At 48.1% G+C, this 13,060-nt stretch overlaps 1 protein-coding gene and 1 pseudogene across 1 annotated transcript; one reads left to right on the top strand and one right to left on the bottom strand.

Moving 5' to 3' along the window:
* The first annotated feature begins 550 nt into the window (after positions 1-550).
* Positions 551-4,580, top strand: LOC109767547 (phytyl ester synthase 1, chloroplastic-like; annotated as a pseudogene).
* A 4,012-nt stretch (positions 4,581-8,592) lies between these two features.
* LOC109767548 (protein STRICTOSIDINE SYNTHASE-LIKE 10-like) lies at positions 8,593-9,630 on the bottom strand. Its single transcript, XM_020326303.1, has one exon. It carries the CDS (start codon positions 9,628-9,630, stop codon positions 8,593-8,595), a length of 1,038 nt encoding a protein of 345 aa, XP_020181892.1.
* Positions 9,631-13,060: the final 3,430 nt, after the last annotated feature.

Genomic DNA, 13,060 nt, shown 5'->3' with positions numbered 1-13,060 from the left:
AAGTAGTTGTTTCGTCACAGAATTCTTGTGCGACATGGCTGCACTCTGGTGTTTTACTATGTTTGTCACCCTTCCAATTAAATCTTGATGTTGGTATGACTCTCTGGTTACCCATGATTGCAGATCTGTACTGGCTATATTACTTGATATTAATACCTCTGTTTCCTACTGCTATACGCATTAGACACATAATGGACAATGGAAGAGCCTACGTTAATAGTATATTTTTGAAGGTTTTTGTGTTGAGGGAATTTTTTGTTGTTGATATTAGACCGTCATCTTTGAGTATCACCAGCATCTGATCACGTAGGTGTCCAAAGTCTTTACCCATACTGACATGCCAACATCAGATCTCCACAACAATTATTATAGTGTGGTCCTTACTGAACCGCCATGCCATGGTGTTACTCACACTCTTTGCGCCTCACTAAAACTCGGTTATTTCTATTACGCACCGGATGCATGAGTGCATGCGTGGCTCATGCTTCCTAAAGCCTCCCTTGAAATCAGGACTGGGATACTCAAAAAAGCTTCGCAGCTCAATGCAGCAATGGCGACTCTTTCTCTCCCTCTGGTACACCCGCAGGTCTCCCTCTGGCGACAAGGGCCGCGGCGACTGCATGGCTCGCCAAGCTGCCAGTTCAGACACGCCGGGAGGGTGCAATCCAGTTACAGAGGGCTTGAAGCTCTGTATGATGATGGGTACGGGACAGTCAAGGACCTGGACTACTTCTATCAGGCACTCGGGCAGCTGGTTGAGCATGACAGTGGGCCGCCCTGCTGGTTATGCCCCGTCGACGCCGGCTCGACAGTCGAGGATGCTCCGCTCATGCTGTATTTGCCAGGTAAACGATCGAGTATGTGTGGAAATGATGTGTCGTCGACATTTTCCTGTGTCTCTCTCTGCATTTCTTTCCAGTGTGTTGATGCCTGAATGTTTAGGTTAGTAGTACACACTGATTTCAGGTGCTGATTTGAGGTTAAAACTTAATCTTTTCAGGGGTGGATGGAATGGGGATGGGGCTCTGCATGCACCACAAGGCTCTTGGAAGGTTAGATACAAATAGAAGTTCCCTGGAAAATTGATGGCAAACCAGGAGGGAAGTTATGATACTTGAAATATATTATACACTTGTTTCTCCATTTGCAGGATATTTGAACTTAGATGCTTGCACATTCCTTTTCACGACCGCACGCCATTCGAAGGTATCAGATACCTGTGTATTAACTGATTAATTTATCTCTGAAGCATTTTGCATCTGAATTGAAAATTTTGAGTTTACTTTAAGATTCAGAGTGAAAGACATCCTTTTGGTTTGAAAAGGAAAACTTCGTTTCTCCCAGCGTCCACACCAAGAAGTTGCACACAGCACATGAAGTCGTGTTTAGATAGATACCTTCAGGTTAACATGTGGGAAAAGAAAAAGATGCCAAAAACACATTTAAGCAGAGCCGATCTACGTCACCTAGCCGCCTGGCCAGTCATTAAATTCGAAATATTATTTGTATGATTTTAGCTGCTTTTCGTTTTCAGAACTTGTCACAATGGTAGAAGATGTTGTGAGGGCAGAGCACTCCACTTCTCCTAATAAGCCCATGTATCTATTGGGGAATTCGTTTGGAGGATGCTTAGCTCTTGCAGTTGCTGCTCGCAATCCTCGTATTGATTTGATACTGGTACTAGTTAATCCAGGTAGGCAAGAAAATCTGATGGTATGCGAGTGAACCTTCCTATTTATGAAATTTCTAATATGCACAATTTTGTTTTGTCTCTGTTTTCTCCTGGGAAAGCTACATCGTTTGAGAGGTCAGAAATAAAAAAGCTTCTGTCGGTTTTCAGCCCATTATCAAACAACGCCTGTATTGCAATTACAGCTCTACTGAACTACAACATCGGTAAGTACCTCGTAGGGTCCAGCATATAAAATTGAAGACAGAACAAGTGTTGAAATAAGCTAGTACTAGAAATTAAGCAGGAATGGTGATGCATTTGTTGGACTTCAGGTTGTCTGATAATTAGCACGATATACATCTGTTTACATCTGTTCTTTAATTTCTTCGTACTTGCTTCTTCTGTTCTTCCTGATCATGAGACCAGACAACGAGGTGAACATGGCACTGAGTAGAATGCAAAGTGGGAAGCATCCTTTAGAAGCACTCATCAGATTGACAAATAACATGTCGTCTTCCCTGAAGCATACGGTTTGTACCATTGACTTCATTGCGTAATGTTTCTATGTATCTAATTTATCAAGAAAATACTAATTAAGGGAGGAAATAAGTTAATAAATAGTTGCGTGGATCAATCGATGCAGAGGCCAGAGGTTATTCTCCATAGAAAAAAAATACAAATTAAGGAAGTGAAAATGAATTCCGTTGCCTACTATCTTTTTTTCTCATGTTTCTCTTGCTCTGTAGGTTAAGGTGTTTTCAGAATATGTCCATCTTGTAAGGAAAATATGTGTGCCTTTAATTGCAGAACGTACTGGACAAACTACCAGAAGACACACTACAATGGAAGATGAAACTGATGAAACGGGCTGCGCAATACGCTAATTGCCGTTTACAATCAGTTACAGCTGAGGTGCTACTGCTAGCCAGGTTTGTGGCCCTAAGCTCAGTTCTCTACTTCCAATTTCATCGTTAGCTTTGCAGAATTTTGTCACATGGTAAATTCTACCGCATGGTTTATTAAGGTTTCTTGTCTGAATGTGTATTTTTTGTCGTATTTTTATCATGGCTGAAGTTCTTCTCTATGCTTGTACTCAGCTGCGATGACAACTTACTCCCGAGCAAATCTGAAGCCTACAGGCTACAGAACAAAATACCTAAATCCAAAATCTTCTTCTTTGAGAAGCATGGGCACAGCTTACTGCTGGTGAGTTTTAGCTGACTTTATCAGACTGCTGTATATCTTTTGCACTGGAAGGAACAAGTCATATACCTCGAAGGGACAATCCCGATGATGTCCATTCCAAATTTCAGGAGCATGGTGTCCATGTCTCATCCATCATCAAGTGTGCTGGTCTCTACCGCCATTCGAGGCGCTATCATCGAGTTTTCGACTACATCCCGCCATCCACAACCGAGTTAAAGGAAGTCGACAAAGCTAGCATGTAATCAAAATCACCACCCAGCAAATCCTTCAATCATATGCGCTGAATCCTGAACACATCGATTGCACGTCACGTTTATGCATTGGTACAATGCAGCGACCTATTGTTCAGAACGTGCCCAGCGATGTTCTCGACGCTGGAGGACGGCACGGTGGTGCGGGGACTCGCCGGGGTGCCCGAGGATGGGCCGGTGCTGCTGGTAGGCAACCACATGCTGCTGGGGATCGAGCTCATCTCTCTTGCCGCGGAGTTCATGCGGCATAAGAAGGTCGTGGTCCGTGGCATCGCGCACCCGCTGCTGTTCCCGAAGAAGACGAAGACGTGGTCGGAGGGACACGACTTCTTCGACTTCCTCAACCTGTGGGGAGGCGTGCCCATGACCTACAAGTACATATACGAGTTGCTAGCAGCCGGGGAGTTCGTGCTCCTCTATCCGGGTGGCTACAGGGAGGCACTCCACTGCAAGGTACTTGCAGAATAAAATTTGTTGATTTCATTGGTTGGATTTATTATACTCTACTCCCTCCGTTCCTAAATACTTGTCTTTTTAGGCATTTCAAATGACTATCACATACGGATGTATGTAGACATATTTTAGAGTGTAGATTCACTCATTTTACTTCGTATGTAGTCACTTGTTGAAATGCCTAGAAAGACAAGTATTTAGGAACGGAGGGAGTAGAATTTTTTCAGAGTAAATGCTACTGTTGTGAAGTAACTTACATTTAAGCCGATGGATTGTAGGGTGAAGAGCACAGGATTTTCTGGCCAGAACAGACTGAATTTGTTAGGATGGCAGCGCAGTGCAATGCCACAATCGTGCCATTTGGAGTCGTCGGAGAGGATGACATCGTGAATGTAAGCCATTACCGGATTAGGTCATCCCTTGCTTAATTTGCAAGTGAACCTTCTTCGGTTCACGCGTGGATCCATAGTCAGAGTTTATCAATCCTGAAACCGCTAGAGATTTAGAATGTAACCATAAACTAATTTATTCTAAAAATCACAGCTGCTTTGCACATTCGACGGTATCAGGAGCGCGCCCTTCGGCAAGGAGATAATGCGGGCCTACAGTAAGCATCTGAATCTCAGGTACGGCATGCCCTGCTGCTACCAACTCCTTTTGTCAGGTCCAATTCATAACTACTAGGAATAACCCATCTGTCTTCTGGCTGCCGCAGGGATGCCAAGCACGAGGTGATCTTCCCGGGCGTGTGCATGAAGATCCCGGGCCGGTTCTACTACCGGTTCGGGAAGCCGATTCCGATGAGGGGGAGGCAGGACGTCCTCACCGACCGTCGAGCCGCGACGGTTCTCTATGCGCACATAAAGTCGGAGGTGAAAGGCATCATCTCATACCTGCTGGAGAAGCGGGAGGAGGACGAGTACAGAAAGATCTCGCGGAGGCTCATGTTCATGGCTTCCCAGGGGTTCAACACCCAAGTTCCATCGTTCGATCCTTGACATACGCTAGATGCCACATGAAATGAGAATGTCGCTACTGAATATTCATTTTTCGACCTCCGATCAGACATTTATGCAAAATAATGCTTGTAATTTGTGAAGCTGAATTTTCAGCATTACTGTTCAAAAATTTAAATTCGGTGTGTGTGCACTCTGTCGGCCATGATTGTTCAGTCGTCTAGGCAAGCTCGGATGGTGGGAGGCCATGGCAGCTGGTACTCGTACGCTGGCCCGCTGGAGTACTTGTCGCCGTTGCTCATGCGCCTGAACTTCATGGTGGAGAGATCGACGGAGATGAAGCCAGAGCCTCCCGCCGTCCCCAGCAAGACGGACCCCTCCACCACGGCAAGGATCTCCCTCGGAAGGGGCAGTTTGCTGGCACGTTGGAGCGCCCAGATCGCTGGCTGCAGTGGGATCCTCCTCTCCTCTGCCCACTCATCACGGCCGAGGCTGTTCCGCCGGCCGAAGGTCCTAAGTTCGTTCCTGTACAGCAGCGCGATCCGCACCGCGCCGTCGCCGCAGCGCACGGCCCTCAGCTGGGGGTCGCACCGGTACGGCAGCTGCTCCGGGAACAGGGAGGACGAGAACTCCTGGGTGCCCTTGTCGAAGACGAGCACCTCCGAACGCAAAAAAAAAAAGAAGACGAGCACCTCCGAGCGCCCGGTGGCGCTGTCCCTGCCTGTTCAGTAGACGGCATCCTGGGTGTTACCCGCGAGGGAGAAGAAGCCGCCCCATGGAGCCGTGTAGGGGATCCCGCCGATTCGCCAGTCGTCGTCGGCGGAGGTGAACACGCTGGTGGTGACCGCACCCTGGTCGCACGCCGTGACGATTATCCTGAAGTTCGACGGGCTGATGCCCCCGCCGTCGCCATGGAGAAGGAAGGCCCCGAAGCAGCTCCAGTTGCCGAGGAATGATGGGTGGTTGATCACCCTGCTGCAGCACTGCGTGGTGGGATCGCAGACGACGAGTGAGGGCCGGTAGTCGTTGTTGCGGAAGCCGGGGCACCTCGTGAGGAGGAGCACGCCGTCCCGGCTGTCGGCGAGGTCCCAGCCGCGGCCGCCGCTGCTGTCCGGGAGAAAGCAGAGCGAGAAGTGCTGGGGCCACATGCCGGCAGTGTCCGCCGACGTCAAGAGGGAGAAGATGGGGTTGCAGCCAGGGGGGCGCGACCCGTGCTTGCACTCATCGACGTGGTAGTGGCCGGCGACGACGGGGCGCTCATGGAGCGAGCGGAAGTGGGCGAGGAACCCGCCGCCGGCGATGACGCGGCGCCAGCGCTTGCACGCGCACGCGGCGCGGACGAGGTGGAGGGACGTGGGGAGGTGCAGGAAGATCAGCTCGAGCGGGTCGTTGGGGACGTCGTGCACCGTCGTCGTCGTCGCAAGCGGAGGCGCGGTGTTCTCTCCGCGGTCTACCATGGCCGGCTGCAGTATCAAAAGGCCGGCTCACGGCGTGGTGTCGTCTTCAATGTTTTAAACAGCGGGCTATTGCCAAATAGTGGCGGACATCAAAATCAGCTATAGCGGAGTTATAGCGGGCTATAGCAGGCTACAGCGGGCTATTTGTACCTGGGACTATTTAGCGGCACCCTAGTGAAAAGGCTATATAGCGGGCTATAGCCGGCTATTTAAAACATTACTCGTCTTCTGGCGGCGGAGGCAAAACCCTAGCAAAATTTTGATCGGGCTAACATAACATGCTCGGTCGATTGCTAGATGGATGAGCAGGCGTCCTCATCTCCAACGAGTCCTCTTTTCCATAAAAGAAATGTGGTTTAGGGTAAGTTGGAAGAAAAAGCTTTTTTTGTGTGAAAGGTTATCAGGGGCTCATGGCTAGGTTTTTTTATAGACATCATGGCTAGCTTTATTGATTTGATTTAGGGGCATATGCTACACGTCAGCCGTTTAAAGATCTGCGCCCCGACAACCATTAGATCCGGTGCCAACTAACGACTTAGACTAGTCCTTACGACCGCAACAACGACAGTGTTGAGGTTATGTTGCAAAAACTTTTGCAACAAAATTCGTGTTGCAGAAAGTTTTGCAATGGATCCTGTTGTGGAACTCTTTTGAAACAGAGGTCATGTTGTAGATTTTTTTTTACAGAATTTGTTTGCAACACAGATCCTGTTGCAGAACCTCATTGCAACACAACCCTTGTTGCAAAGCATCTCCGATGAGTCACGACAGCGAACACAAATGAAGCAGGCGGTGGATGCGGCCGAGCGATCTGGCAGCTGATTATTAATAGCCTTTTCCTTTGATTTAACAAAGGTAATACATCATCCAGATGAGACAGGAGCTCATCTGTCGAACTAAGAGAAGTCTTATTACAATAATAAAAATTAGCATGTGCACCGCTTGATTACTAGAACGGAAACAATGTTTAAAAACGTCTTTCCCAATCAAAGAAGCCACACCCATACACTCGGTGAATAATGTTGCCGATGCATCCCAATATCTTGACTGACCATCATATAAGTTTATAACATTTAGGGAATCTGATTCAGCTTGCACCTGAGGAAATCCTAGAGAGTTTGCAAAAACATGTCCATCTCACATTGCAGTTGCTTCACGTGTCACATCAGCCGCATGGGTGATGTACTTACACTGTGCTGCTAGGAAGTGTCCTTTATCTTCTCTGATAATTACTGCTGCTGTAGCTCCCACCCCTTCACCAACAAAGAAAGCAGCATCAGCATTCACCTTCACAAACCTAGGATCTGGTTTGCACCACTTTTGCTCCCTTGTGACAATCTGTTTGGTGATAGCCTCATGATAAATATTTGTAATTGCTAGGACTGACATATGCCCTCTCATAGGGGGTGGTGGAATACCATCATGAGTGAACTGGCGCCTGATCCACCAAAGATATCAGGTGCCAACCAATAGTGCCTGTTTGACATTTAGATTTGGCTTAATTGACAATGGATTATCTGACGCTAAGATTAGGTGCTCCATTATGACAGCCCTGATCGATCAATTTGTTTGGCCTCCTCCACAATATCTGAAATGCCTAGGTGGTTCCGTAACTCCTTAGCGTGACAGCAATCAAACAACAAATTAAGGATATCCTCCGCATCCTGATGACAAATCAGGCACGCCCCATCTGAGTTGATGTGTCAGTTAGTGAGTATCGACGAGATAATTCCATGAAGGACGCGCCAACAAATATCTGGACTGTATGTGGGATTTCGTTTCCACATCACACTTCATACTTTTGCTGTTCTTGAGTCCCCCGGGCGCGCCATGACATTTGTATGGGCCTGGAAAGATCGTATCAACCTCTATACGCAAATTTGACAGAGCGGTGGGGCGCCGTCGGATCCAGGAGAGAGGAGGGGCCGAGATTGAGTCACACAGAGCGATCCGTGGGAGGAGGAGTTTCTCTCTCAAAATTTTCTTCGGCAACTCCCGCGTGCGTTTCTCTCTCAAAATTCCGGGGCTCGCGCGTATCGGTTTTCAAACCAAAACAAAACCCCCCACAGCGGAGCGGAGCGGTGGCCCAAACCCAGAATTTTAGGTGGGAAAACAATTTCTCCAGTCCAGACACGGCGGGAGAGTGCAATCCAGCTACAGGGGACTCGAAGCGCTATTAGGATGGGTGGGCTTGAACCGAGAAAAGCAGGGGGAACTGGACGGTACCATGGCAAACTCCATGAGCGCCATCAGGGTCGCCGTCACCGGAGATGCCAAGAGCGGCACGGTGGCCGTGGCGCTGCGCGGGTTCAGTGACTCCACGGTGAGTGAGGTGGTGGAGCGGAACGGGTCGCTGTGGATCGGCTCCGTCGACATGCCCTACGTCCGTCTCTTCAAGTTTGCATCTCTCTAGCCCATAGCAGTAAACGACATCAGTATCACGCCCGACATTAAAATGAAGCAAGAAATAAATGGTTTGCTAATAAAAAATAAGGATTACAATAGTTTGCCTGATAAAAAAGAAACTGGAGCATTACATTTAGCCGCAAGAATAATAAGAAACTAAATCCATCCTATATCTACTATACTCTACTTCTCTACTTCCTTTTTACTACGCCGACATAAGGAAGCTCCACCGAGCCCAAGTAGAGTTTGCCGTCATCTCTTTCCATGATCTCGGTTGGCCTGACTTTCTTTGGCCCTCTCATCTCCTCGACTATCTTCCCGTCAGCAGCGACCCTCACAGCAAGAAGATGGCTATCACGACCAAAGGGCAACTCATTTCTCTCACGGTGCAACGCCACCCAGTAGCCTCCTTTCCTATCGGGCCTGACGTTATCTGGGTAGCCCGGCAGGTCGGCAAAAGGCTCGGACTTGCCCGCGTCGACCCCTTTGATCCAGTGCCTCAGCAGCTTGCACGGGCCAGTAGATGCGACCACGAGGTGCGTGCGGTCGGCGCTGAGCGCGACGCCGTTCGGGTATGTCATCCTTGGTTGGAGCACGGTGGCGTCCGATGTTCGTGGATCATACATCATGAGGCGGCCCGTGGAGTCCCCCGTCTTGGTGACCATCTCGTGTTCTGACCTGTCGTAGTTCATCGAACTATGGGTGAAGTAGACCTGACCGGTGACTTGATCAACGTCAACTCCGTTGGTGAAGCGCAGCGGCATGCCATCAATCTGGTCGACCAACACGGTGGCCTCCCCGCCGCCGGGCGGCACACGCATAAGCCCTTTGTACGCATCGGCCACGTAGAGGTCGCCCGTTTTCTGGTTGAAACGCAGGCCAAGCGGGCGGCCGCAGCGGCTCTCTATGTCCGCCTCCGTGCCAAACCTGGATGTGGTGCACGTTTCGGTGTCGTAGCCTGGTCCGTAGGCGTATGTTGTCCAACCGAGCTTGGGCCCATTCCACCTCAGGATGCGGCCGTCGGAGACGCCGCTGTAGGGGCCTCGGCCCTGAGCGTCGAAGGCGACGCTCTCCGGCCCGTGCACTTCTCCGGGCGGCAGGGGCAGCTGCTGTGCCCGGGAGGCGTCGAAGCTTGCGGCGGCGGCTGCCATGGCCCCGGGCATGAAGAGAAGGACGAGTATGACGAGAGCGACGGTGGCCTTGAGGAGGCGGCTCATGCCGCAGCCCATGTTGGCGGCTACCCTCCTCGCTGGCTGGCTACCTTAAGCTTGTGGATCGATCAACCTCGATCACGTCGGTACGTACTTGTTCGATGGAGCGTGGTCGATCTTCTGCTGGATATGGTTTGGTTTGATGGATTGATGGGAGGTCGCTAGCGGTCCTATTATATGTACTATGACGGACAACTAAGGGTCCGACTCGGACCATCCATGGTTCCCAGTCACGTAGGGCGAGTCGGACGGAGGCGATTGAGTCGGAGTCCAATCGGCAACCGAGTCCGGCCGGGTACAAGGAAAACAGATACTAGCTCATCTCTACACGTACGCGCGCCATGAGAAAACGTTAAAGACGACGTACGTACGTGTTTCCCACCGGCATCACGTGCGTCGCATGCATATTCATACACCATTTAGTACACGGTTCACTGTGTTTCAAAAACTGATAACTCAAAATTGCTAAAACATATTAAATATTGACCTTGTTTCAAAGATATCATCCACTGATTAATCCTATATTTTTGTTAAAATATATGGTTGTTTGAAGTTAAAGAATGAAAGTAAAATCCATGCACTAGTGTGTAGGAGAGAGAACTAGTAGTTGGAAGAGAGGGATGGAGTGCATCGACTTAGCATAGTAAGCTGCAGTAGCATTTCTTGTGAGATGACTTCAAATACTCATGGCATGGGTGCATGAATCTCTAACAAAGATGGAAGGCTCAGCTATATCCCGTGCATGGTAGAATCACTTTTCTCTACACATGCATGGATATGCATGCATTCTAGCTCCTGCCTTCACTGTACGGATTAATTGATCCATCGATTATAAAGATCTCATCTTCAACAGTGTATAGCTAGCTACGTCATCCCTACTCCAGCCGCGCACGGACCTAAACCCGGTGACGCCTCATGCTGCACGCTTCCCCACCGTTAGACATCATCGACGTATTCCGCCTTGCGGCGGTGCTCGCCGCAGGGACGGAGCCAGCGCCCAGCCGCCCCGGGCACTTGGCCGGGCTCGTTGGCTGTCAGGCAAATTTTACTATTGGCCGTGGTTTACCCTATCACCGGTGCATGCACGGATGGTTTTAAAAAAGGTCCATGCATGTATGCACGTATGTGATAAACAATGGGCTAGCTTATTTTCATAGGTAGCAATGGACTAGCTAATTTTTCCTACTAAGAGTCCGACTAATATTTAAGTAATGGGCTAATTCATCTAATGGGCTAACTCCAGCCAAGGAGCAAAACCAAGGTTAGCACTACCTAACACCACCTAATACCTATTACTTGAATCCTAAAAATAATAATATTATTTAGACTAAAAGAAATCCTAATACCTATTACTGTCTACTGCTCATATCTCTCAAATCTGATCTTGTGCATACCAAAAGTATTAATTAGATTTAATTCTCTTGGCCATAAGATATCTGATGCATAAGAGAAGAAGTCGCCAAACACCGCAAAATCTATTTATTTGCTAAACATGATACTTTATTTAATACTATCGAAAGTGGGTTTGGAAGAGTGTCAACTTTAGGTAATAAAGATCCCACTATATATATTGGAGAAATATCAATCTTATTTTTTTTTATAAAATTTGGTTTGAAGAGGTCATGACTTTATTTAAATTTAATCTCACTATTTGGGAAGATTACGAAATTGTATGCATGTGGATAATAAAAGAGAATATTTTATGTGATAACTATATTGTTGAATTTGATTATGATTCTACATACAATTATTATGAGGGGGAAAAATATGGTTATGGAAATCTTCATGTCACTAAATTACCCCTCTCTTTGCTGAAGTTATTAATGAAGATTCATCTTGCTTGCATATGCTAGTTATTGCTTGCATTGATAATTTGTTTACTTATAATATGCATATATATAGGAAGAGGGTTAGACTTAAATGTTCTTGTGACATGTTATATGATGCTCCCATTTATGTTTTCATTCTTTATTTTCATGTGAGCATCATAACATGCTCTACATCGTTAGCTTATTTTTCTACTTCATATGGACTTTAGACTTTTTCTGTGATTAATACACACAATTCAAAGCCCCATGCTCAAATTTGGAACCTTTTAGAGTTTGTCTGCTATTTTTGAGGCATTTAATGATTTTTCGGCCACTTAAAAAGGCAGAACGCTCATCATGAAAATAGAGTGCAAACTAGCACCGAAAGGTACGACACCTGGCATGGTGTCTTAAATGGACACCTGTAGGGTGTGGTAAAAAGTTGATAGTGTTACACCAAAAACTTGATGCACCTCGTGTACTAACCGATGCTCTCCTCTGAAGTGTCAGGGTTTCAAACAGAAAACGCTGCCTTACACAAACAACTCTGTTATTTAAAATCATTTGAAGTTCAAACTTTTATATTGATTAATACACACCATCCAAAACCCATATGCTCAAATTTTGCCACTTTTCGAGTTGGTCTGCTATTTACGGGACATTAACTAATTGCTCGGACACTAAAAAGGAGAAAAAGCTTTGAGCGTGCAAACGAGTTCAGAAAGGGATCAAACCTGACATGGTGTGGTAAAATTTGAAAGCGTTACGACAAAAACTTGTTTCACTTCATGTATAAACTAAACGGAAAACTTTGCTTATGCCACTCTAGAATTTGACATGTCACTTTTGCCACTCTTAGTTGTTGACAATACATCACAATTGTCATTCCGTGGTTTTTTTTAGAAAAGGAGGAATACCCCCGGCCTCTACATCTGATCGATGCATACGGCTAATTTATTAATTATTAGCACAAAACCTTACAAAGTCGTACAACAGTAAGACCAAAGCCACCGTCTTCGCAACCTCTGTCGCTACTCCTATCTAACTGATGAAGGGGCGCTGACGGTCTGGGCCTAATACCAAACAGACCTCGCAGCCAAACCTAACATCTAAGACCTGAGGTCCCAACCTGGACGCCTGCCGGGTATGGGCACCCACCAGTCCGGCGTGCTCCTCAACCAGGCCGCCTGCCGAGTATGAGGCCGCCACAACCACCTACCACATATCCATCTTCAGAGCTGTACTGTTGCAACGGCCTTGCCCGGTCTCGCTGCCGCCGACGCCACCACGACGCCAGACAGCGTCGACCTCCTACGCGTGTCCGTCACCACATATCTGACGCCAAGCCTCCGCTGCTCCATGCCGCCAAGAGCCGCCGCCAAGAATATGTATAAAGAAACACCGCTCCACCGAAAGGGAGGCAACACACCCCCACCCCTCACCTACAGACCCTTCCATCCTATCCCAATGTCCTTGGCGTCGCCTCCAGGAAGGTAACGGTGCACAGGGCGCCGCCGACGCCCGATCCGCAACGGATCTTGGGCTTTCACCCGGACATGGTTCGGAGAGGAGAGATGGTGCCCTCAGCAGCGCCCCCAAGGAGGAAAACGGCGCCAAAAATCGGCGTCGCTGCTGCCGGC

Source organism: Aegilops tauschii, chromosome 7, assembly GCF_002575655.3.
Source record: "Aegilops tauschii subsp. strangulata cultivar AL8/78 chromosome 7, Aet v6.0, whole genome shotgun sequence".
Taxonomy (NCBI): Eukaryota; Viridiplantae; Streptophyta; class Magnoliopsida; order Poales; family Poaceae; genus Aegilops; species Aegilops tauschii.
This window is presented reverse-complemented; position numbering and strand designations above follow the sequence as displayed.

Excerpts from the sequence above, each read along its gene's own strand:
- LOC109767548 (XM_020326303.1), bottom strand. The coding sequence starts at position 9,630 with ATGGGCTGCGGCATGAGCCGCCTCCTCAAGGCCACCGTCGCTCTCGTC.